The sequence below is a fragment of the Mercenaria mercenaria genome, chromosome 1 (genome assembly GCF_021730395.1).
Source record: "Mercenaria mercenaria strain notata chromosome 1, MADL_Memer_1, whole genome shotgun sequence".
Classification (NCBI taxonomy): domain Eukaryota; kingdom Metazoa; phylum Mollusca; class Bivalvia; order Venerida; family Veneridae; genus Mercenaria; species Mercenaria mercenaria.
The window spans coordinates 3,962,135-3,989,572 of record NC_069361.1 but is presented as its reverse complement, the minus strand read 5'-3'; the positions used below and the strand labels follow the sequence as shown (position 1 = coordinate 3,989,572).

At 35.3% G+C, this 27,438-nt stretch overlaps 1 protein-coding gene across 2 annotated transcripts in view; it reads left to right on the top strand.

Annotated features, from left to right (window-relative positions):
• Positions 1 to 3,052: 3,052 nt before the first annotated feature.
• The window catches only part of LOC123545138 (fibrillin-1-like), a 32,893-nt gene continuing 8,507 nt past the window's right edge, over positions 3,053 to 27,438 (top strand). Inside the window, exons 1-26 of one of the 2 annotated variants that reach the window (XM_045331444.2) lie at positions 3,054 to 3,393; positions 5,112 to 5,346; positions 6,542 to 6,692; positions 9,295 to 9,460; positions 10,895 to 11,023; positions 12,126 to 12,248; positions 12,563 to 12,685; positions 13,917 to 14,048; positions 14,250 to 14,372; positions 14,935 to 15,057; positions 16,781 to 16,903; positions 18,259 to 18,381; positions 18,695 to 18,817; positions 19,528 to 19,650; positions 20,041 to 20,163; positions 20,805 to 20,927; positions 21,303 to 21,425; positions 21,691 to 21,813; positions 22,350 to 22,472; positions 22,834 to 22,956; positions 23,463 to 23,585; positions 23,797 to 23,922; positions 24,418 to 24,540; positions 25,373 to 25,495; positions 26,521 to 26,643; positions 27,201 to 27,320. In XM_045331444.2, the coding sequence (XP_045187379.2) occupies positions 3,327 to 3,393; positions 5,112 to 5,346; positions 6,542 to 6,692; positions 9,295 to 9,460; positions 10,895 to 11,023; positions 12,126 to 12,248; positions 12,563 to 12,685; positions 13,917 to 14,048; positions 14,250 to 14,372; positions 14,935 to 15,057; positions 16,781 to 16,903; positions 18,259 to 18,381; positions 18,695 to 18,817; positions 19,528 to 19,650; positions 20,041 to 20,163; positions 20,805 to 20,927; positions 21,303 to 21,425; positions 21,691 to 21,813; positions 22,350 to 22,472; positions 22,834 to 22,956; positions 23,463 to 23,585; positions 23,797 to 23,922; positions 24,418 to 24,540; positions 25,373 to 25,495; positions 26,521 to 26,643; positions 27,201 to 27,320 (3,340 nt within the window). In that variant the 5' untranslated portion in view covers positions 3,054 to 3,326. Of the gene's footprint in view, positions 3,394 to 5,111; positions 5,347 to 6,541; positions 6,693 to 9,294; positions 9,461 to 10,894; positions 11,024 to 12,125; positions 12,249 to 12,562; positions 12,686 to 13,916; positions 14,049 to 14,249; positions 14,373 to 14,934; positions 15,058 to 16,780; positions 16,904 to 18,258; positions 18,382 to 18,694; positions 18,818 to 19,527; positions 19,651 to 20,040; positions 20,164 to 20,804; positions 20,928 to 21,302; positions 21,426 to 21,690; positions 21,814 to 22,349; positions 22,473 to 22,833; positions 22,957 to 23,462; positions 23,586 to 23,796; positions 23,923 to 24,417; positions 24,541 to 25,372; positions 25,496 to 26,520; positions 26,644 to 27,200; positions 27,321 to 27,438 lie in introns of both variants that reach the window. The other variant, XM_045331446.2, reaches the window with a different exon arrangement.

Sequence of the window (27,438 nt, the reverse complement as noted above, 5' to 3'; positions counted from 1 at the left end):
CCAGGTATACACTTACTTCGTTCCTAGTAAGTTCCCTGTACTTTTTTTAATTGGTAGTCTCTTGATGCCGTCTTCGGTGACACTAAATGAAGCTCATTTAATTCGATCCGTTTGCGGTAAATATTTTTAATATGTACGTAAACTATATATATATAACCTATCGTGTATGCTATATCCGACACTATTTCTTTTGTACCCCACATTTTTTAGTGGGGGTGGGGGTTTAGATTTGCTCTTGTCCGTACGTCTGTCCATCCATAGTCCGTCCAACTTGATTTTGGCCGTGCATATCTCAAATATTATTTGATCCAGAGTCATCAAATCTCGAAGGATTATCATTCAGCATGTGAAGTTGTACACCAGATGTTTTATTTGGGATTTTACACAATCAGACCAGAGTTTTGGCCATTGACTTAACATTTGTGTCGCACGTATCTAAAAAAGGCCTTGACCTAAGATTATGACACATTATAGGAATACTACTTAGCATGTTAAGTTTTTTGCACCTCAGATTTGTTTGCGATTTCACTCAGCCAGGCTAGAGTTATTGCCCTCCACTTAGTCAAAAATATGCATAAAAGGCATGGAAGTTTGTGTCGCACGAGTCTTAAATCTTATTTGACTTAGGATAATGAAACACAACAGTTTTTTTTCTTGGTGGGGGATGACTTTCTGTCGAGAAGATCAAGGTTATGGCCCATGGTTTGGCATAAAACATTAGGGGATTGTAAGGTAGCATTTAAGCTGTGCATCTGGGGTTCTTGGGATTTTACTCAGCTAGACCAGAGTTATGGTCTTTGACCCAATAAAAAATACACATAAAGTGCTAAAAAGTTTGCATATATCTTAAAGATATTAACAATTACCTAGAGTCATAAAACCATGTTGGAATATGATTCAGCATGTGAAGTTTGTGCGCCCGAGTTTTGTTTTGGAAGTCATTTTGCAAGACCATAGTTATAGCCCTTGACTCTGCCCTATGCGTTAAATGGCACAATAGTTTGTGTCACATGTATCTCAAAAAGTATTTGAAACAAGAGTCATAAAACATTAGATGATTGTTAGATAGGATGTGAAGTTGTGCACCTGGTGTTCTGTTTGGGATTATAGTTCTTTACTTAGTGAAAAATACTCTCAATATGCTTAAAAGTTTGTGTTGCATATATTTTTCATTTATTTATTAGGCATCTAGAATGATAAAATCACAGTCAGTACGAGAGTACGATGATGATAACGTAAAACTACGATAACGAAAACGCGATAGATGGTAAAAACGCGACATTACGATGGATACTATATCGCATTATCATCATACTATCGTATTTTCGCGTTTTCGTTATCATAGTATCGCGTTATCATCATCGTAGTATCGCGTTTTCGTTATTGTAGTTTCGTGTTTTCGCGTTTTCATCATCGTACTATCGAGTATTGCGTTTCAGATCAACACATTAAAAAACAATGACCTTAACGGAATTTCATATACAATTCCACTGAACACAAAACTAATGGATAACAAATTTTTTGAAATAGTAAGTAAAAACCGCCGATAAACTAATAGTCAGTAAGAGACATTAACAATATATTTCAGTAGATAAGTGAAAACAAAGCTGCGTATAATGTAGCATGTAGATTCAAGGTAGTGAAGTCTTTAGTGTAATTGATAAATGTAGGGCATGGCTAGGACTCCAGTTTACCATCATAAGTTCTTTCAAAAACTGTATTTCTGTGACGCCCCACCTATACACGAATACTACTTTAAGTTATGTGCAATTACCAAAATCGTTCTTTTGAAGGAGGAGACGTATCCCAACTAACCTGCGCAAATATCGAGATTCAAACTTGTCCACCGCTTTTATGCGCATGCAAGGTCAGTTTTTAACGAGAATTTTCAAAAATTATCTCCCTTAATGATTGACTGTGTTAAAGCTATTCCCTTCAAATTGAATTGTCTCCCTTATATTAGCTAAAGTCGCGTCATTCGTAACCCAAATCAATAATTCTTTGCCATAGATTTTGCATTGATTTTGATATATTGCTTTGGCTAATACACGGAAATAAAGCTCGCATATTACACCAGCTTTTGATATAGATCATGTTGTTTTATAAATTCATATAAAAATATCATTCTTGTAAAGATGTGAAACATTTCTGTAAAATAGAATTATATTAGCTTATGATATTACGGAATTCGTGTTGTCATGTTACTGAAAATTAAACATCTAGATATTTTTTTGTTTGTTTTGTTTTCTTTTGAAACTTTGAATTCCGCCAGAAAATGGCAGAACATTGAAATCCGAAGATTATTTTATAAACGAACTTTCCCGCAAGGACATGTATCATAGTTTTCATCGAGAAAAACGAGACTTGTCTTGTGTGATGATACATGTATTCCTATTAACTGGACTTGATCCTTATTGTTACTGTAAACTGCAATGTTTTTTTATAGAAGCCAAGGAAAGAAAGAATCTCTACATATGCGCTAATAAGGTGGCATGTTTTGGAAAATATAACTTATTTGCCTCCAAAGTAAAACAAATTGAAAAGTTTAGTGATTTTCACTACATGCTCAATATCAGCGATGGTGATACGTGTTCAGTAAAAATAAATATTTTCACATTAAATTGAAGAGGAGAAATTGATTTGTACTGTCATATGTGCTAAAACATTCACAAACTAAATTTCGAATTTGAAATTAATCATTTAAAATATATTTCCTATATAATCTTTTGCTCAAAGTGATATCAGCAGGGAAACAATATTGATTATAAGGGGACAACCTACTATGATATGCCAGTCAAATGTAATAAAAGCTGGGGATGAATATTTTAAACTTCCTCGTTATACAATGTAATAAAGAGCCGGACAAAATCATATACAGGTTTCCTGAAGTTCTGATGTATTGTCTAGATTAAAGAGATATAATCTACACAAATGAGGTTGTATAGATATACTTTACACTAGCTTTTGTTAAAGTGCATAATGGTATTCGTTACTGCTGAAATATAATCCTGACATGATATTTAAAAATTTAATGAGGTTTTTTTGAAATCTTACACCAGCTGACATAAAGTTTATAAATGGATTTACACTAATAATTCTTTTTTTTCCAGTAATTTGATATACCCGCTGAATAATCAGCAAAACAGTGCGCCGTTTATTTGTCATTTTACAAAAATATAATTAGTAACTGACGGTGTTTACCTAAAAAAGTCAATAAACGTGTAAATAATGTAACAATTGGAAATGGATCATGGATTTCCACACATTCATTCTGAAAGGAAAATTGACAGAAAGGACGACTTTAAATTGATTTAGGTGGACTAATAATGCTGAATAGTTTTGTGTTACGTTTTTTACTTTCCTCTGCAGTTCTTGGATACACTTTCACACAAGGTCAGCAGTTTATTATACATTTGTTGTATTTATTTGAAAGCTTAAATGTTTAACTTAGGGAATGAGAGTTCATTTTTACAAATTTGGAGTTCATCTGTTATCCTTTTCATTATTTTATCATCGTTAAGCTATTATATAGTATGACTTAATGTGTAATTCATTTCACCTCAACTTGCTTCTTTTCCAAAATTGACATCGCATTATATTTAACTTTGCTAATAATAAAGATTGTTAAAAGAAGGCCAACATTTTTACAAATAATATGCTTTATTAAATATACACAGAAGAGTAAACTAAAGAAGTAGTATAAGATTTCATTAACATGTATAGTTTATACAGCTAAACAAAAACACGCCAATAAAGCTGATATGGTCTTTTGTTTTGTATAATAGTATATCACAAAATCCATGTGTTCCTTCAGTAAAAGCTTTAGCAATAATAACGTCCAGGTTTTAACACGCTGAAAAGGCGTAACGAGAAACATATTCGATATTTATACAATTAAGACTGTATGAAATTATTTTTTGCCAGTACAAAAAATAATAAGAACCAAATGCTAGATTAAAATCATGCCAAAATATATGTTTTTCATATTTATTTGCTTCTTACTAACTTCGACGGAAACAAATCAACTGAAGCCTGAAATGAGTCACAGAGTATGTCATTACAGGATAGTGTGTGTTTATTTAAAGACAAGATGACAGAGAAAAACACAAAAACATAAAATTCAGTGATGGTAAATGCGCAAGTATTAAAACATTTAGATATCCCGTCCATAACAAAACACCTTTTCAATTGCCATTAATAGTATTTAATAGTATCTATTATATTACACCATTATATATCACTAGCCCTTGTAACGCCAGGTGAGGCACATTAGAACTATGCGCACTCCTTCTAAGTATTTCTCTCGCCATTTCTGTATTATACGAATCTGGCTGCCGACTATATAATCATAATCATGATTTACGTTTTTCTAATATTTTTTGTTCTCTAAATGTCTACTTTGTCGCTTTTGCCATCTTAGCACAGTCCCTATGTTTTGAGAGAAGGGGCATAACTATACAAAATTTGAGTTGCCTCAGGAGTAATCCCCTAAGAACAAACGATAAGGTCCAATACAGGTTGTCTCCGAAATAGCATAAAGCTGTGTGTTTACCAACGTATATTTAATAAATATGTTTTGAAAGTTCACAAACATCCAGTTTTTCTGGATATTTTTCATAGGAAAATAAAGATGATGTGTGACCTAAATCTGGTCTAGTACTGAAGACGTTTTTAGATTGTGGGTTCAAGCTCCTAAAGAACAACACATTTTTACATTGTTTTCATTCTTTTAAATTATTAGATATCTTTACTCTTTATAAGCAGCTTGTGAGATAGATCCCTGGCACTGGCGGATCTGTAATCCATTAAATCTGATTAATCGGAATTACGCGGTAATAAATGGTTTGTATTGTCTAGGTTTGGTGTGGTGAGGGGTGTGTGGAGAGGGAGGGGTGTGGAAGGGAGATGGACGACGTGAAAATTGCTCATATTTTGAGAATATATGTAGTTGTCTATATACATTCAATACATATGACTGAGTTTGTACTCAAATATTTTAAAGATTTTGAGCACTGCTTTTCATAGATAGAATTCCTTAATTCATACGTTCATGAAACGTGATAAAGAAAGGGATACTCTTTCATTAACCATTTTCAATTTCAATTTCATAGAATGCACATCTGGAACAGCTGATGTGGTCTTTGTCGTGGATGATTCATCGTCAGTACAGAGAACTAATTATAATCTTGTACTCGACTTCGTCGCCGGAATCGTTGGCACCCTGACAGTTGGTCCCGACGCCGTCCAGGTCAGCTTTCTTAGTTTCTCCGGCACCGTAAGGAACCAGTTCTATCTGAATGCTTACTCGACTACGGATGCTGTAGTGAAGGAAATAACATCTATAAGGTAAACACTGAACCTTACTTCCAAAGCCATTTGTAGCCACATTGCACCTATGCTATATACTAGTAAGTTTTGATTGTTTAGAACATAAAGTGCATACAGACAGATACAGGGGTAACTCTTTATTGAAACCACGTTCATTTTAGCACTCTGTTCGTGTAAAAGGAAACCTGGATGAAATAAGATTGTGACATACTAATTCATACTTATTGTTTGTACATGACGTGTGCGAATAAATGCCACTGCCTAGTATATACAATGAACCCCTTTAACAGTAAATGCAATAAAGAAATATGAAACTGAAATAACAACGTGAAATTAAGTGAAATTAACTTCAAAAAGAAAGAAATATTAAACTAGCGAATAAAATGTTCAATAAAATGCAAAACAGTTCTTGAACACGCGGCATTTTTCAATATCTGGGGAAAAAATTCAGTCTGTTACTAAGAGTCATTTCATTTTCTTTTAAGTTTTAGCTTTAAGCTTTAAGTTTTATGCTATTTTAGTATAAAACTAAATAATCGAGTTTCGCCTTTTGGTTGATTACGGTAGAGTACTTCTAGATAAGGTTAATCCTAAATGATACCGTGATCCAGGACGTGCTCATGTCTTTATATTGATAAAATAAATATTCAAATTGCTTGTGCAATACTTAACAAGTAAATATCAGGATTTGTATCATTTAGAAAATGGTGCTGCCTCACTGGGATATCACTCCACAGACACGTGACATGATACCCCACCCGGTCCCGGACTGACCTGTCCCAGTTCATCCTCTTTATGCTGAGCGAACTATAGTTTTTAGTACCATTTTTACGTCTTTGGTATGACGCAGCCAGGGATCAAACCCGCGACCTACCGATCTCGAAGCGCGAGCTTTACCATTACGCTACCGAGGCAGTTGCTGTTAGTGTAAGACTACGAATCGAGGGGGCAGGGCAGATCCTCGGGTATGTCATATAGACTGTTTTTAATCAATTGTGGATTCCTAAATCAAAAAGAAATCAACAGTTACTACAATAGAATGACTATAGTAAAATGGGGTTAGCACCGTGGTAGGTATCAGACTATTACAACACAAATAACAAAAATAAGCAGAGATTCAGTGCTCGTTTCTAAGTCAAATATTAATGCCCTGTATCAAATTCTGGGAAAACAGTGCATATTAGGTAAAGCAGAGAGGTGTTTGCATTTTTAGATTTCGTGGTGGTAGCACAAACATACAGAAGGCGCTACAATACGCACACGACAACAATTTTGCTGCTACACGTGGGGCACGAGAGAATGTGGAAAAAGTGTTGTTCTTAATTGCAGACGGGGAATCATCTGGAGTTGAAACTGTATCTCAGGTGAGATGTTTTGTTAAACTGTCATACTTTTTCCTTTGTTTCGTCCGTTTTTTTAACTTCATAGTTTAAATTGTTAACATTTTCAACGTGTTTTGTATCTACCATACATACACTACCGTAGAAATTTCTTTTGGGGAGGCTGTAGTCCTTCATAAAGATGATAGCTAACATGTTGTGAAACGAAGCTATATACACCAAGCTGATGAATAAGTAACATCTAGTTTATTCACATCATATCGCAAGATGTATTTTCCCATGTATCAACTTTCTATAAACAAGGAGATTACATTCCAAGACGGTCCGCAGCCTCCCAAGAAAGCGAAACACTACATCAGTGTACGGAAGGATAAATATATCCGATTTCAAGTTTACTTGTAAAATATACCCAGCAAGTACAAAAACGCACATTTAAGTTCTGTTTGAGAATACTATGTGAGCTATTCTTAGAAAAATGTAACGAGCAAATTTGAATTCAACAGGAATTGCATGGTGTTCCGTTAGGGCCAACGGCTGCTCCCTATGAACGCGAAGCGCGAAGGTATGATGGTACGATTTCGTAGCGCGACAGTACGTAGGAGATAGTACGACAGTACAATGGCGAAGTGAGACACTACTATGGTAACTTCGCCATCGTACTATCGCGCTTCACAATTGCACCTTCGCACTTTGCCATCACACTGTCACCTTTCTGGCAAACAATTCACTCAGTCAGCATGGCGTCAGACGATGTTACTTGTTTTGGATTTATTTACTAATAATCTTGTTCATTCAGTGTTGAGATTGACACTAGATTGAAAAAAAAACAGACCTTGATTCCAATGAACTAAAGAACTACAGGCCTGTATCAAACCTACCTTTTGTCTCAAAAGTGCTGGAAAAAATAGTAGATAAACGCATTTAGTGCCACCTGACTTCGAAGAACCTACATGAACAGCACCAGTCTGCATACAGAAAGCATCACTCGACAGAAACTGCACTTCTCAAAGTTCAAAATGACATTCTTCAATCCCTGGATCAAAACGAAATCACAATTTTGGTAATGCTTGACTTATCAGCTGCGTTTGATACTATCGACCATGAAACGTTGCTAAAACGCTTGGAAAAGGACTTCAGGATCAGTGGAAAACCACTACTTCCTATCTGAATGACCGCTACCAAACAGTCTCAGTAAATTGCGAACTGTCTGCTCCAGTCCACATGAAATACAGTGTACCACAAGGATCTGTCCTTGGACCGAAAAACTACATCATGTACACAAAACCCGTTGGTTCAATCTGCAGAAGCCATGGACTGAATCATCACTTTTATGCTGATGACTCACAACTATACTTGTCGTTCAAGCCCAAAAATATTTCCTACCAACATGAAGCCCTATCTCGAATTGAGATCTGTCTAAACGACATAGTCTCTTGGATGCATCAGAACATGCTGAAGCTCAAAACTGACAAAACTGAGGACATTTTGTTTCACACAAATTACACAAAAATACCCGAAGATATCTGCGTGAAAGTAGGTCCCTCTCGGATTAAACCATCAATTTGTGTAAAGAATTCGTTGCTAGAATGGATTCAAACATGGTCATGACACAGCATGTTAACTCTCTATGTAGAGCTAGTTATGCACAACTTCGGCAAATAGGCCATATTAGGCAGTACATAACAGCTGATGCTACCAAGTCTCTTGTGAACTCTCTGGTTACATCGAAAGTAGACTACTGTAACTCGCTGCTGTATGGAATTTCCAAAGACACACTGCAAAAACTTCAATGTGTACAAAACACAGCGGCCCACTTCATAACCGGGACTCCGCGTTACAATCACATCATACCAGTCTTGAAGGAGTTGCATTGGCTTCCGGTTCAGCACCGAATTGAGTTCAAAATCTTGACACTTACATACAAAGCCATGCACAATGAATCTCCCAAGTACATTGTCGATATGCTGGACATGTACAAGCCTCGTAGAGACTTAAGGTCGGCAAATGGCCGAGTGTCTTTGGTTGTACCGAGAAGTCGAACGGTAAAGTATGGTGACAGAAGTTTCAAGCATGCAGCTCCAAAGCTTTGGAATGCCCTCCCAGCAAGAATCAGAGATTCAAACTCACTGTCCGCATTTAAAAAATCTTTGAAAACGTATCTCTTTCACATAATATGTTATATAAAATAACAAAATCTGAAATACTGTTGAAAATGACGTACCTACATGTGTATATATATGTATGTGTTCTTTATGGCATTGTAAAGCACTTTTGAACGCACATTTTTGTATGAAAAGAGTACTATATAAATGTGGTATAATGATAATAATAATACGCTGGGGAAGCGCGACAGTGTGATTGTGACACTACGACGTTGAAGTACGACAGACAGATGGCTATATCACGACAGCACGATGGCGGAACGCGACAGTACCACGGACTGTCACCATTGTACTTTTCCCTTTTGCCATCGTGTTATCGCCATAGTACTTTTGCGCTTCTCCATCATACCATCGAACCATCACGCTTTGCGTTCATAGTGAGCAGGCGACCGTTCTGTTTAGAAATGAGGTTCTTGGTAATAGGCTGGTGACTTCCGTTTTGAAATGTCCAAGTTCCCTTCCAGGAGATACGCGATGATGGAATAAAGATACTGTGTCTCGGTATTACGGATGAAGTGAGCCGTGAGTTCCTCGAGACGATAGCTGGTGATTCTTTGAATGTGTATTATGTAGACGACTTCAGCGATCTTGCCGGAATACAAGATGAAATGGCGGTGGTATTATGTGAAGGTAATAATACAGTTCTGGTAGCCTTTATGAAAATAACGATTTAAGTCGAGTTTTGATAATAAGCATTTCTATCTTTAAGTAATTCTTGTATACAGCTTAAATGATTGAAAAAGAATGTTCCCTAACGTGCCATACCTCAAGGGGATGGGTGCGGTCATGACTTTGTTACAATAAGGCTGTAATTATTGTCATTGTCATTATTAATATTGTTATAGTAACTATTATTATTATTATGTACAACGCCATTGAACATATCGTTTGTAAAAATAGGTGTTTAATCAAATTATTCAGTTTCAGTTTTAGTTTTATGATTGCATATGTCATGTTTTGTGATTTTCCTACGTATCTGCACGATATGTCACATGTTTAATTGTAAAGCGCCCTTGAACGTATATTTCATATGAAAAGGGCGCTCAACAAATCTGGTGTAATAATAATAATCTTATATTTTCATTCATTTCATTCAGCCAAATATAAATTATTTAATTTACTAATCTTTTACCATTTATAGTAAACAGGAAAATACATAAAACAAACGACTGAATAGGAGTGGTGAAACAAACATAGTTTTATTTCATTTTTTCATTCATACTCAAACACACCGTGGTTCCAAACAAAAAAGAAAAAAATGATTGCCATTTTATAACATGGCATATTAGTGTCTAAGCACTTATAACATCGATGAATTGAAAACACTGATTGCAACTGAAAAAACACTAGCGTTGCAATATTTAACTGTCTTTGGAACCAACGTCTCACATCCACAAATACAGAACACTTTCTGAATTTTTACATTGTCAATCGGCGGATAACGACAGAAAATCGTTACTATCTGAAATATATAACAAAGTTAGACACTGGAAAACTAACACAAAGTGAAAATTGTTTTGTTATAACATACGTTAGAAAACTGGGTGGGAGGGAGGGTAATCTTGTTGTCACTATGCCCGTTAGACCTCGAATAGCGTAAATCCCGTGCGGAGCGGCTTTTATATCAAGCCGCAATCAATCGAGCCGTAAAATTTCTATATTTAGGAACGTTTCCTAATAAGGAAACTAGATAAAAAAGTAACATGTAACTGAAACGAAAATAAATAAATTTGTCTTGCGATTTATTTATCTTGTAATAGGTGTAAACTTAACCATTGAAAAGAAGTGTCGTGTTACATGTATTTAATATTCTTTAGTGAATCATTGAAACATTACATCTAACAATTTCAAAGTGAAAGTATCGAATGTATAAAATTTAGCTATAACTATTGAAATACAACAAAAATAAAGAGGAATTTTGACTATTTTACATGTATCTGTCACTCGTGAACACAGGAAAAAACAATGTATTCGATGTCTCACTGACATTAATGAAATTTCCTTATGTATCACAAATATTCTCCTTGTGTCACAGTTTTAACACGTTCCCTCCCAAAATTTCAGCAACAAATGAACCGGTTGCTGAACCATGCGACAGTCAACCATGTTTAAACAACGGCGACTGTACTTCAAACGGCACGGACTTCTCGTGCGCATGTACATCGTCATACACTGGAACCACCTGTGACGTTGGTCAGTACAAACTTTTATTATATACCTATATAAATTCTGTAAAACATCGGCTTGTATTTCACAATTAAATATGGACAGACAGACAAAAATTCCGTATTGTACCTTTTAAATTCCGTATTGTACCTTCCGTATTGTATGCTGCCGAACTATTTTCATTAATATGCATGACCTGACAAAGTTCTATAAATAGCGCACATAAAAACTTCACCAAGTTCTATTTAATATCGATAAACATTGAAGATTTCGTTCAAGAACAAAACAAGAATCAGAATAGTAAAGGTATATAATAAAAGGGTTATTATAACAGTAGCTTGATCTGGGACTTTGTATTCGGCTCTCGTGGATTTTGCAACGTCGGATCACACTCGGCGCTTGCGCGCCTCGTGAGATCCGATCTTGCAAAATCCACTCGAGCCGAATACTGCATCCCAGATCACGCTACTGTTATAATAACCCTATTATATTGTATTGCATGAATTATGTCAAAGATAAGATAAGATTTATTTTAAGTCGGCAAGAAAGCAAACTTGTACAACATAAGCTCATGTGAGCTTTTGAATCGACTAGCGTATATAGATGTTTAGTTATCAAATTTGCTCTGGTAATTTTTACATAATTTTATACACATTAACACAAAGAGTATATCTTTCTTCAAATGATTAATATTTAAATTAGTCGGAATAAGTCACATGCATTAACGTTAGTAAGACTGATTAAGGAGGAGATGATTTATTTCTCAATATTAGAACAATTTAGCAAAAGTATGGAACACCACACTGGACAAAAACGGGGAAATGAAATAAAACAAAATAACCAAAACTTTAAAGAGATTTACATATACCGTCATTTTACCCAACTGCTTCGGAAGAAGACGTATACAGAAACAAAGCAAAACATTTTGTATGAGTATAAAAAGCAACAACTGATGTATTAATGTCATTTTACCGTACGACATCATCATTAAATGAATCTGCTATTCACCGCCCGTGAAACTCTTAAGACGGATGTGTTAAACAACAAGGTGCCTTCACTTTGAGAACTTCCGATTAACATTCCCTTATGTTAGGTTTGTGAAGTATCTCACAGTTCTTTCTTTTCATAGATGTAGACGAGTGCAGCCTGGGCATAGATTCGTGTGACCAGAACTGTACAAACACAGATGGAGGCTACAACTGTACATGTGGACAGGGATATATGTTGAACCTCGATCTGCAAACATGTGATGGTAACATATTTTTATGCTTATTATATGTTTTTACTACAGAAGGGCATCTATTGAAACAATTGTTGTTGTTTAACACGCACGTGTAGTAGCAATTTGAACTTATTCATGTTTGGGTTTCTGTTTTTCAAATATCGGTGCATTTACATTTGATATTTAGTGTCACGTACTAAGCATCTTGGTTAATTAAAGTCTAATAAGAACATAAACATCTTATAAGAACATAACCAAACTTTGCGAATTGATGTGGAAGAGTCAACGGATCTTAGACAAGTGTGTAGGTTTTTAATATGATTTAATATTTTTATTTACTTCAGACATCGATGAATGTATAGGAGACACTCATAATTGCTCACAGAACTGTTTTAACACAGCTGGTAGTTTTCAGTGTGTTTGTAACACTGGATATCGCCTGAATGAGGACGGCAAGACATGTGACGGTAAGCTACAGACTATTCTTGATCATATAACAAACCAGTGTCTCATATTATCCAGTTGATCATTTTGTCAATAAGAATTTAGCCAACACATTAGTATATATGGAAGGCCAGTGCGTCATGCTAATTGCGAAATGCTAAATGCCAAGTATTGTATCAAATGCCAATTACTAAATACTAATTGCAAATTATCTAATGCTAAATGCCAAATCCTTAATGCGAAATGCTACATAACAATGTTTTATATCATATGCTCAATGTCAAATCGAGGGCTCAGAGCAAAACCAATCTAAGTATTTAAGGAAATAGAAGCAGATAGACTAGTTTCGCTCTGAACCCTCGAAATAGCTAATGCTTGTTGTTAAATGATAAATACTAATTTTCAAATTCTTTATCTTCATGAATTAATTATTTCTATCTCTTAACCTACTGAATATAACTTTCAATTATTTAGAACATATAAACATTTTCCAGTCTGACTTGAAGCAATGACATGTTCTACCGGCCATAAGAACATTGGACCAAAACTGTTTACTCTTAAAATATTTTTTAAAAAGTTTTTGATAGAGACAAAGTTATGTAACAAAAACTAATGACTATTTTTAGGATGTATTTATATACTGATATACTCAGCTTTTTTTTTAAATAAGCACTTAGCTATTGGCATTTCACATTTATTTTTGTCGCATTTTTCAATTAACAATTAACATTTGACAGTCAATATTTGACATTCAGCATTCGACAAATAACATTTTCATCAGCTAATTGTCATTTAGCATTTGGCAATTAGCAGGGCGCACCGCGTTCCGTATTTTCAACTATTTGAAATAATCTTGTCGGTAACAAATATTACTGTCGGTATATGCTATGGAAATCACATGATAAAGGAATAAGATTTTTCGGTCTAGAGTCATACCGATACATATTAGGTAGTGTGGAGATTTTTTCCAGCTTTCGATCATTGAGGAAGACCCTAGGTACTCCCTCGGCCATTATTGAATCACGGGCGGGGATATGGGTAGAACCACTTCAGCCAGATGGCTTTCTCACATGAAGATTTCTACATCCAAAGCGAGTGTCACATAGATGAGGGGCAAGTGATTTGGAGTCAATGACCTTAACCACTCGGCCACGGGAGCCCCTAAACGAATAAGTAAATGACTTCAATACATGTACCGTTTGTTTTTCAAGGAATACAAGGACATATCAACATTTATTTTTCATATATTTTTAGAAATACCGGACGTTGACGAATGCGCTCTAGACATTGCGAATTGTAGTGATATATGTAACAATACGCATGGAAGCTATTTCTGCTCCTGTTTTACTGGATATAAAATTGGGAGTGACGGACTCACATGTGAAGGTGGGATATACTTTGATTTTAATGCTGGTCTAAGGAATCTTGTCTTTAGTGTAATATACATATGATCTGTTATAGCAGCAGCAAAATGATTAAAATATGTTGTTGTTGTTTTTTTTTTTTGCAATCAGCTGATCTCAGAAATGTTAACTTACAACAATAAAGTCAGGAATAAAAAAAATGAATATTATTGTGTATATTTAGATGCCGACGAATGTCAACAAAATCTTGACGGTTGCTCCCAAGAATGTAACAATACTGTGGGAAGTTTTGAGTGTTATTGCCGTCACGGATACACTCTACAGGCAGACGGTATAAACTGTACAGGTACATGTTTGTTTTCTGTATCATACACGTCGTGTAGCCACACCAACCAGAAAGTTACACAATGATTCCAAACACACTAGGCTCCATTTGTCATCTCATATGGATTTTGTTTTAAACTTTGTCTGTTTCAAAACATGGTTTACTAACAAGTATTGGATTATGTTGTTATTGAAGCTTTTAATAAACTTTATGAAATATCTAAGTCACATTGGTACAGTTTTGGTAACACGGCAACTCTCCAGCTATTGATACTGAGGAAGATTTTAATTACGCAACATGCATTAGCATAAAAACACTTAAATATGTTTATGTAGGAAGACTCCAGCCCTCCCCCAGCCCTCCCCCATCCCTACCCCATCCCTCCCCTACCTAGAACTTGGATATAACCATGGGTCTTCCGCAAGTTACCTGGATCTAGCCCTGGAACACACAGTCTGATAATTGTAATACATTTGAAACATTGAAATGTCTGCAAATAACTCGCATAAAGTATTACACGGAGTAGTGTTCACATACTAGAGTACACTTAAGTCTGATATCAAGCAATTTGAACCTTTTTCAGATATAGATGAGTGTTCATTAGATCTAGCCGAGTGTTCACACTATTGTACAAATACTGATGGTGGATATACATGCTCTTGTGTTCAAGGCTATACACTCGACTCTGACGGACACACTTGTATTGGTAAGCTATACACTCCATACAGATGGAAACACATTTAACAGTAAGCTATACACTCCATACAGATGGAAACACATTTAACAGTAAGCTATACACTCCATACAGATGGAAACACATTTAACAGTAAGCTATACACTCCATACAGATGGAAACACATTTAACAGTAAGCTATGCACTTGATACTGATGTAGAAATATTTGTTGGGTTAAGATAGATACTCGATACTGATGTGTATTTATAAGCTATACAGTCGTTAATGATGGAAACACTTTGTATTGGTAAGTCACATACCTGATACTTTTGTTAGGTTTAACGTCGCACCGACACAATTATAGGTCATATGGCGACTTTCCAGCTTTGATGGTGGAGGAAGACCCCAGGTGCCCCTCCGTGCATTATTTCATCACGAGCGGGCACCTGGGTAGAATCATCGACCTTCCGTAAGCCAGCTAGATGGCTTCTCCATATGAAGAATTCAACGCCCCGAGTGAGGCTCGAATCCACATCGATGAGAGGCAAGTGATTTGAAGTCAGAGACCTTAACCACTCGGCCATGGAGGCCCCCACACACCTGATACGGATGGTAAAACTTGTATTGGTAAATTATACAGTCGATACTGATTGAAACACTTGTATTGTTATGCTTTGCACTCAACCTATAGATGTATTGGTATGTTATATACTCGACACAGGTGGAAACACATGCATATGTAAGCTATACATTCATTAATGAAGTTATTGACCTGGTACTTGATATTGTTGGAAACACTTGTTTTGGTAAGCTGTGCACTCGGTGCAGATTGAAACACTTTTGATAAGCTATACATTTGGTAAACTATAGCACCATCTTTGTCCGAAGTTTTTCAAAACAACCGTTAGCTGGAATTCAGCGAACTCGTGGTAGGCTTTACTCTGAAGAGGTTTTTATAGTCCGGTAGTTTTCACTGAATTATTGCCATTAAAAAATTCAACAAAGGAAACGATAGCGCTATCCTTGTCTAGAATAGTTCTCAGCAACTATGGCTTGAATTTAATCAAAATTCACAGAGAAAGGTTCATTCTCAGTATAGTCCCCGCTTCGTCCGTATGTCTGTTCATCCCGCAATTCTTGTCCGGAATATTTCTCTGCAACCACTGGCTGGAATTGTGCGAAACTTCATAGGAAGCTTCCATCCAAACAGGAGGTGACTCAGGTGAGCATAGTATCTTCATGTTTCGCACAGCACATACACCTTCCAAATCCAATCACTTGTAAAGAGACCATTCAGCCAGTTCATATTGAGACTCAGTATACTAGCATCACGTCCTCCAATCAAGATACATTTGCATTCCAAATACCGGTATCTGGTGACAAGTTTTGCTCATTGCAATGCGAATTAACATAATAAAAGATAATTCCAACATTGTGCCAAGTCGATAAATCCGCTTTTGTACTTTAAATATGTAGTTATCATACGTCGGTTTTATCTATATTTTCTGGTCTTGATATAGTATTGGAGGGACACAGATTCTTAGATCAAGCCACGAAGATAGACCAAACATAATCTGGATTTGTGTTTCATCTTACATTTGTCATAGAACGTATTTGACAGCAATAGAGTTTAAGCTATTTATGTTTTAGGAAAGCAAAATTTGATCTTTTCACCGTTGCTAATTTCTTAAACGATATGATGTTCTCTGTATACCTAAACTTGTGTCAGTACTTGTATATGATTATCTTTCCCAGATGCGGATGAATGTACAAGTCTTACGCACGACTGCAGTCAAGTCTGCAACAACACGATTGGCAGTTTTACATGTGACTGTTTTGATGGATACAGTCAAAATTCGGACGGAAAATCATGTGATGGTACTGCTTTATTCTATTAAGATTAAGTTACTATAATTGATCAAAATAGAAATGTAACAATTATACTTAAATGATCTGCGTATTTAAGACAAAATGAACAGTAGTTATATTGATCTATGTTGTGAGGTGACAAAAGGTATGGAAGGCCATCGCGCTATGCTATTGCTAAATACCAAATACTTGATGACGCATACTCTTGATGCCAAATGCTAATTGTCAAATATTTTATGCTTATTGCCAAATGATAATGCTTCGTGACAAATGATTAACTTAATGAGTTAATGATCTGTATCGCTTAAAGTCATGAATACATAAAACATATTATGTTCTACTTGTCTGATCTGAGGCAAAAGTATGGAAGGCCGATGCGCCATGCTAATTGCCAAATGCTAAATGTCAAATTACTAATACAAAATGCTATTTGCTTAATGTCAAATATTGACTGTCAAACAGTAATTTTCAAATTGCTAATTGTTAGTTGCGAAATGTGAAACAATAAGTAGAGATGGTACCTACCCAAGAAAATTTAAGGGGAACAACTCTGAATTGACCACTTAACTGAAGCCAACATAAAACTTTGGTCAAAAGTGAAAGAAAAATCAGATAGGTCCTTTTTTTACTCATGCATTTAAAGAATTTGACGAATTTATCATTAGGTAATAAGCTTCTCTAACATTTGACATGAAGCATTAAGTATATGCTTGTAGGATTTTGTATGTAACAATCTGTATAATGTACTGGCATTTAGCATTAACTATATGTCATTTAGTATTGACAATTAGCACGACAATTAGCACGGCATACAGCATCTACTATCTATTAAATCGAACATGGAAAAACTGATATTCGAAAAAAGTTTTTAGAACTCATAAATTCATGATACGATGCCAAGATCGAACTAATTTCAATAATGCTCATCTACAAATATAATAGGGTTATTATAACAGTAGCTCGATCTGGGATGCTGTATTTGGCTCTTGTGGATTTTGCCAGATCGGATCTCACGAGGCGCGCAAGCGCGGAGGGTGATCCGATCTTGCAAAATCCACTAGAGCCGAATACAATTTCACAGATAAAGCGGAACAATACGGAATTTCAAAGGTACAATACGGAATTTTTTTCTGCCTGTTCATATTTAATTGTAAAATACAAGCCGATGTTTTACAGAATTTATATAGGTATATAATAAATTCAGTTATTTAATTAATCAAGCATATTGCATGGTACACAGGCCTTCCGTTGAAAGACATTATAAAACACTAAGCCATTAAAACAATAATATACACACTTTGTGAGTCTTTTTAGTCTTCAAGCATTTCCTAACCTTCGTGTAAATATATATATATATATACTAGATATTGATGAATGTACTGCGGCACTAGATGACTGCGAGCAGAACTGTACAAATGCCATTGGCGGCTTCTCCTGTCTTTGTCACGGAGGATTTCAACTAAACGAAAATAATAAAACTTGTGACGGTAATTATTTTCTTTGCAAATTGTTCTGACAGAAAGAAATTGCGACAGCATGCATGTTTGCCGCCATAGTGCTGATAGTTATTTAAGTCTGACTGCAACTACATGGCTGTGTGTGACTTTATATATACAATGATTTATGTTCTGCAGAAACAAACTATGTACTACTTACCTGGAAGAAAGTTTTAAAATATGAATCATTCCATTGTATTAACTAAAAGGAACATTAATTATCTTATGCATTGTAAACAAAAGCATATATCATTGAACTGTTTTAGAGATATGTTAACACTTTTACTTTGTACCCGATATTTAGATGTGGACGAATGTACTGACTCTACACACGACTGTCCTCAGCTCTGTAACAACACTGTTGGTAGTTTTACATGTTACTGTAACGGAGGTTACAATCTCCATACGGACGGCAAAACATGCAATGGTATTATATTACTGATTTAAACTATTGAACCTATACATTTTTTGTAAGGTATTTTAAATCAGTAAACGCATAAAAGATCTGAATCATAGTGATTATGATTAGAGACAGCTACAGGTCACTAAATGTGATATAATGTCTTACTAATGATAAATATTTGAACAACGCTTACAGCTTGGTGTAACCCCATTAAGCCAAAAATGCTTTAAATGTATATATTGTTCCCTGCTTTAGGGAACCGACTTAAGATTTCTGTAAAATGATCTACTGCAGTACAATTTTGGGTATAGTGGGTAACCCCTAGCTTTAAGCCTTGCTCAAAAATAGATGTAAGGAAAAAATTTCATTGTCTTTGTTGGCCTATATCTTTTTGTAATCATGAGCATTGTATAGTTTTGCCTTTTTTATTCGTTTAAAGATTAAAGTGGTCTTGATTAAACTGCTGTACGCAAGATAAATGAACTTTTAATATTTTAGCGAATAATATTTCGTTGAAAGTGTTACGGTTCCTAACCCTACTAAAACTAATAATCAGGGACGCTGCAGTGTAGGCTCTTTGTTAATAATGCTTGCGACAAACTACCGCTAGCCTACACTTATACGTTACATTTTGCTTATCTTTTATATGTAATAAAACATCTAAAACAAGGAACATAAATAAAAGAATGTAGGATATGAACTTTCATTATCTTATTTTCACGTGAATATACTAGATATTGATGAATGCGCTGTGGACCTAGATGACTGCGAGCAGAACTGTACGAATACCGTAGGCGGTTTTTCCTGTCTTTGCCGCGAAGGATTTCAACTAAACGAAAATAATAAAACTTGTGATGGTAAATATATTTTGTTTTTTTTTCAACAGCATATTATGCTGTATGCCATTATAATAATAGTTGTCATTTAAAAACAACGTGTGACAATAGTTCACAGTAGATTGTTTAAACTTTGTCATCGTTTATTTCATGTTCCTGTTCAAGATGCATGTTCGTCAGAATGTTTATACATAGATCTTTACAAACGTAGTATAAACTGCAAGCATTAATTTAACTCTGCAGAATCAAGCTACATGTTCTCTTTACGAGAAAAAACTAAATTTATAAGAACGAACCATTCGATTTACTAATAGGAACACTGGCGCTGTATATACAGTGAAAACTGACCAGACTGTTTATTCTGCAACTGTTTTAGATATAAGTTAACTTATTTTTTAACCCGATATTTAGATGTGGACGAATGTACTGACTCTACACACGACTGTCCTCAGCTCTGTAACAACACTGTTGGTAGTTTTGTATGTTACTGTAACGGAGGGTACATTCTCCATACGGACGGCAAAACATGCAATGGTATTATATTACTGTTTTAGAACTTTTTTTATAATGAGTTTCACGTTGATTTTAATATCAGAACCCTCGATAACTAACAACATAATTAAAACGTACGAACTGTTATCACCTAGTTATTTGTGTTTAACAATTAAAATAGATTGGCTTTGACAGTTACTGCTATTCCCATATCCAATTTCCGAAGCACGTATCTGTAAGAGGACATTCTATAGAATGAAACTGCTTGTTTTATAATTTCGTTTGTTTGATACTATATAAGTGCATTTACGTAAAAATATTTTTAAGAGGAGTCTATGACACCAGGAGACACAATTCCCATACCTCTGATCTGAATCTTGACAGAGTTATGTCCTTTTTACTGGCAAAGCTCTAATTCAGAGTCACGCACTGAGAATGGTCGAGCGCGCTGTCTTATGGACAGCTTTTGTTCATTCATCCACCCACACACTTAGACACACATGCAGCATTCATTCATCCACTCATGCACCCATCAAATTGTCTTCTGCCAGTTGTAAAGTAATAGAATTGTATGTAATTTGCATACAAAGTTCTGCTAATGTATATGTTATGAATGACATTGAAATGATAATAACATTGGTTATAATGAGTGGTATAAAATATATTAAATATTATGTTGAAAGATCTTGACGAGTGTGGTATTGAAGTAGACGGCTGTGAACAGATATGTAATAACACAGCAGGTTACTATGAGTGCTCCTGCTCTGAAGGCTATATGCTGGCCGCGGACAATCAAACATGTAATGGTAAGTTACTTTTAAATTTGGCTTTGTATTTTATACTTGGTGATCTGTGATTGGAACACTGATACTCTGGTAACGTTTTATACATCCAGTTCTGAATGTAACAGTTTGTTTGCTTTGGGTTTAACGCCGTTTTCAACAGTATTTCAGTAATGCAGCCTAATCAGTTTGAATGAGTTCTTTAGAAATACTAACCTGTTCTCCATAAGTAACTGCAAACTTTCCCGTATGAATCAGAGGTGGAAGACGAACGATTTCAGACACACTGCCATTCATCATTCGTCACGTTCTCCGTGATGAATCGCTTGAACTGCATTGATGTTCCATGGTAAACGCTAGCAACTTGAGTTTACTGTTAAACTCTGTGACTACTTTCAGATGTCAACGAATGTTTAGAGCAAACGGATGAATGCGACCAATTGTGTTCAAATACCGAAGGGAGCTACACGTGCTCTTGTAACAATGGATACTCTTTACAAACAGACAGCAAAACTTGTGAAGGTTATCTTTAGTTTTTATGTCTCGAAGTATTCTCTTATTTTAAATAAAGGTCTGAGCTGAGCAACAGCGAAGAAAGCTTACTTTACAATTTTTGATACGGAAACGGTCTGAGTTTACGGCATTTACCTCGTTCACCATTTCTTAAACCTAGTGTACATTGAAAGTCATGTAGAAGTCTGACAAAACTTATTGAAAACAGCCACCGATATATTTGATAAACATTTGTTTTCTTTCTCCCGGAATTGTTTTGCTTGTCTCTTTCCAGATCTGGACGAGTGTTCGCTAGGTACAGACAGTTGTGAACAGAATTGTACCAACGTACCAGGAAGTTATAACTGCAGCTGTAATACGGGCTACACATTAAATACAGACGGGTTCTCTTGTGATGGTATACACATTTAACAAATATATCTAATTATTATTTATTAACCAAATTAGTCATTATCAAGCGAAGGTGGACATTTCGGAACTGCATTTTCGACTCATTTTATGCTCACACAATTCAAATTGCCAGAAAGATATGATTCCTGTAATACCTGTGTTATATATACAGTTCACTTTACCGAAAAGCACATCGTCTTATAGCGTTATATGTAATTTGTAAGGAAGATCTAAGTTATTTAGTCAGTTTTAACGTACAGCACGTGCATTTACGGGCAAAACTTAAAATAGTCCATTTAAAGACATCCCAAATGTTTATATGTATATTTTCGGAAACGATGGTGCAGAGAGATACAGTCTAGTTACACGGAACATCGGTTTTATTACATTTAGTGGTGGCTGGTCGGAAATTATGTTGTTTATTTTACCAACTAGATTTATCATATTTTTACTAAGGTCGAACCATATTGATATACTGACCTCTCTGCAAAATTCAAATAAAGTAGAAATTTGTTACTTAAGCTGCAGTTTTATTATGTTTAGACGTAGACGAGTGTTTAACAGAAGACAATGGGTGTGAGCAAAATTGTTCCAACCAAGTCGGCAACTATGTGTGTGTCTGTTTGAAAGGTTACAGTCTTCAGAGTGATGGAAGGAGTTGTGAAGGTATGTATATTTTGTTGTTAAGGCCTAAGTTCTTATTACTTGACGAGAAAGACAGGACTTGTGAGAATGAATTCCATCGTGCGGATGCCGTTTATATGTGGTTCTTGTGTTTTCTTTTTTAACAAACACATTAGTACACGAGCTTACAAGTGATCCAGTTTAGAATATGATTTATATATGTGTACAATTATCTTAAAAGATTTCATTGATCTATCTAAACTATAGGGTTTCTTACATCATCTTTGATGGTACGCGACGAATACACAAACCCGGACGAGGTAACAGTTATTTTGATATCTTAATCCAAACGTGTCATAAAGTGTTGTAAAATGTTTCTAACTTCAAGTAATTATTATTTTAGATATAAACGAATGTAATCTTGGAACGGACGGCTGTGAACACACGTGCACGAACAATATTGGTAGTTACAGTTGTAGTTGCGACACGGGATACGCACTGAACATAGGTGGACGGTCATGTGATGGTATGTATGAAGCGCATCAGAAATGCATAGTGCATGCTGTGAACTGTTTGTCTTCTATCTGAGAAGTACAGTGCTCACGCTAGATCTCTAACGCTCATGATGACTTTTAAATGCTGTAAAAATTCGCAAATATATGCAGACTAATCAACAGATTAGTGGTTAATAGGAGATTATCATTTATCATAAAATACTAGTGAATTGTTATTGAAGCTGAGCTGAACTACTGTAGATCTCAGAAATCACAATGTTTCAAGAAGCCGCTGTATCGAATATTTATTCAAAACTTCTGAGGACGGACTACGGGGGATAAAAGATACATCACTGCTGGCACTGCTACTGTCGCAGGTATTCACCTCGCGTTAAATCTTCCACAAGAAACAGTTGGGTACACTTCGCAAAAGTACGTGGGCTGATGCGGGGAATGACATTATTTGCTCTGTAAGTTGAAGAAGTGATACGCATTATGGCATAACATTTTGAAAACAACAGCTTTTGTTATTTTGCAGATATAAATGAGTGTGCAATACACCAAGACAATTGTTCACAGATCTGCACGAATACGATAGGCAATTTCACGTGCTCGTGTGAAGATGGTTTCAGACTGGATGATGACCAGATATCATGTTATGGTATGATTTGTTTTTGTTGTTGGAATGTATGTAATTAATATTAATTAATTCCGCTTAATTGATGTTTAAATCTGTCATGATGTTGTTACTTACTGCTTTTACATTTTATATATCATATATTTCATGTTGAACCTGATATTTTTTTTAATAAATATAGCCTTGTCACATGTAGTAGCTTTAGTAACACATTATGTCTGTCATTTTTTTGAAGATATCAACGAGTGTACAGAGAACTTAAACAATTGTTCCCAGTTTTGTGAAAATACAGCGGGTAGCTTCTTTTGCTCGTGCAATCCTGGGTATTACTTAAATTTGTTTGACAACGAAACTTGCGAAGGTATTTTTTTTTTTATTTTTATTTTTAGTTATGAAAGTTTATTAATTTTGAATATATCGCACTAGAATTTTGATTGATTCTCAAATAAATAGATATTCAGGTTCTAAATAAAGTAATACATTTTTGTTAAATGTCTACAATTTAGATACGCTTTGGAACCCCTACATTGAGAATAGTCAAAGTAGTTAAAAGTGCTATTTCGATTTATCTGGAACCCCTACATTGAGAATAGTCAAAGTAGTTAAAAGTGCTATTTCGATTTATCAGGAATAAGGTCAGGATACTAAAACATCTTTAGATTTTCAAGAATTTCCTATCTGAGAAAAAATGGAAACAGACAAGCTGCAAATTGTCTTCTGCCAGTTGTAAAGTAATAGAATTGTATGTAATTTGCATACAAAGTTCTGCTTATGTATATGTTATGAATGACATTGAAATGATAATAACATTGGTTATAATGAGTGGTATAAAATATATTAAATATTATGTTGAAAGATCTTGACGAGTGTGGTATTGAAGTAGACGGCTGTGGACAGATATGTAATAACACAGCAGGTTACTATGAGTGCTCCTGCTCTGAGGGCTATATGCTGGCCGCGGACAATCAAACATGTAATGGTAAGTTACTTTTAAATTTGGCTTTGTATTTTATACTTGGTGATCTGTGATTGGAACACTGATACTCTGGTAACGTTTTATACATCCAGTTCTGAATGTAACAGTTTGTTTGCTTTGGGTTTAACGCCGTTTTCAACAGTATTTCAGTAATGCAGCCTAATCAGTTTGAATGAGTTCTGTTGAAATACTAACCTGTTCCCCATAAGTAACTGCAAACTTTCCCGTATGAATCAGAGGTGGAAGACGAACGATTTCAAACACACTGCCATTCATCATTCGTCACGGAGAACATACGCCTCGCCCTGTGATCGAACTCACGCCCCCTTGATCCGTAGGCCCTTGCCCTATTTAGCTAAGCGGTTGAACAAAATGTAAGACCAATCCCCATGATCAATCTCCAGTATGGACTGTTAATTTGTTAAATAAAACCTTTAAACTTTAAAATCTGAAAAGTAAAAACTTTTTAGTTAAGAATTATCCAATTATAAATGGAATAAATAGAAAGTTAAGCAATGTTTGAAATAATAAGGGGTGAGAGTTGACTGCCTTGTCATCAGGATGGGTTTGACCGGTGGATTCTGCTCGTATTCCTCCAGTTCTATCTGTCAGCATGAACAGTTTAAACATTATTAACAAAAACTGATGCTGTATTTTTGGTAATGTCCCAGTGCAGTGTCTCGGTCTGTCATTTTCCTCTCTGCATATATCTATAGTATACTCCAACTTAAATATTGGCCCTACTTGATTCAATTACTCTGCATGTACATTTGCATGACTATTGTATTTTCTCAAATAACGATATTTTACACAAACATGGTTACTTGTATTACAGACGTGGACGAATGTAATAATGGTACCAGTGGATGTAGTCAGATCTGCAACAACAATGAAGGGTCGTACGAATGTCTGTGTCAGAGTGGATATACGTTAAATGATGACAACAAAAGTTGTGATGGTACGTTCTTTTTTCTCCACACGTGCTTGTTTTCTGAGATGCTATTATTGTTTCGATCATAAGAGTGTTCCTCTGGGACCGTGGAGTCTGTTCAATATCGTTTTTAAAGAGTTCCTTGAAGCCAGAGGGTTGTTGTACATTTCAGTATTTCTTTTGAACAGACTCTTTCAAACTGAGACCTGGATGTGATCTATGCATCAGACGGATCCTATATATATCTTTTTTTTTTGTAAGCGCTTCCAACGAAATGAATTTTGTATTGACTGTCTATGGTACGGCTTAATCTAGTATTATCTTCTAAAAACAACGGGCACGCGTCAGCAGGATTATATTAAAATATGCCTATGTAAAATTATTTTTAATACAAGGGACGTTCCAGGACAAAACCTGAATTAGTAATTTAGATACAAAACATTCATGAAGAAAATTATTTTACGTTTTAAATTTAAAAGTCTGAAGTTGTTATCTCCTCCATTTCATGAGTTATATTGGTTTTAAGTCACCGAGCGCGTTTAAAGACGTGACGTCAAGAACGATGTGAATGCAGTATGACTTCATCGTGCAAGTCATGTATATTTTATGTCATTTATGCGACAAATTATGTACATCACTAATAGCCTTTATCTGTAAAATATTACAGAATTTCTTTTGTCATGGATACATTTACAATATACTGATTTCTAGCTACAGCATGAACACAATGATTTTCCGGTATTTTAAACAATTTATTATGCTAATAACATTTCATGTCTTCAACACAGGTTTTCTCTCATTGAAGGGACTAATTGTGGTTTCGTAAAAGTAGGTCCATGCTTATTGGATAATAGCGCGTACCATATAATTACGAATACGAATAGGTATGACTGGACATATCAGACATCTTCAGTGATAAAAAGTATTTATGTACAAATAATTTACTCGATTCAAAATGAAGAAATATAAAAATCCATTTATAAAATATTTGTTGCATTTACTTGTCAAAAAGGCTAGACCTTTCATTTGCAGAGGTGTATTGTTATTTTCAGATATAGACGAGTGTGATGAAGGTACTCACGACTGTGCCCAACTGTGTGCCAACAGTGTTGGAGGTTTCTCCTGTGGGTGTAAGGCTGGATACAGTTTACATAGCGATGATAAAAGTTGTGATGGTAAGAGTTGTTCACGTTCACAGAAGTGCATAAATCAAAATTCAAGGGGACACGCGGTTATATAATGAGCAATGTCTTTAACACAACAACCAACATTTCATACCTACCCATACAGACTGCAATTTAATAAAATCTGTGAGAAGATCTTTTGAAAGTATGGAACAAACAAAGCGGAACTCGAGTGTGATGAAGGTAACCACAGACTCGGTTTGATTAAGTCTGTTCGTCAGAGGTAATGAAATGTGGAACACCCTCTTACACACCCCCCCCCCCCCCCCTTCAACCGGCTTAAGTGGATTTGTATCATTGTAAAATTGAATATTCTTCATGATCCCAAAGGAGCATAAGGCGAGCGTCGTAATTCTCTCCGTCTGTTTATACGTATGGTAAAAATTTGTTTAGACCAAACTATAACAGTTAAATAGTCATAGAGATTATTACACGAAATATCTTGGAACTTTTCAAGAAGACTATTTTTTATCGACGTAACATCCTTCTCATTCGTTGTAGTTAAAACATACATGGAATGTGATCACTTCTGTTAAACTTGATTTCAGACAATGACGAGTGTGAGCTTGACATTGACGGCTGTGAGCAAGTCTGTAACAATGAGAATGGAACGTTTTCTTGTTCCTGCAACACAGGATTTTACCTCACCAATCTGAAGAATTGCACAAGTGAGTACATACTGTTTAAGCACTATATACTGATTTGATTTTTCATAGACCTAAATGATCACATAAAGGGTTAGACGCTGCATAGTTAAATACAGTTGTAAATGTAAACATGTATATA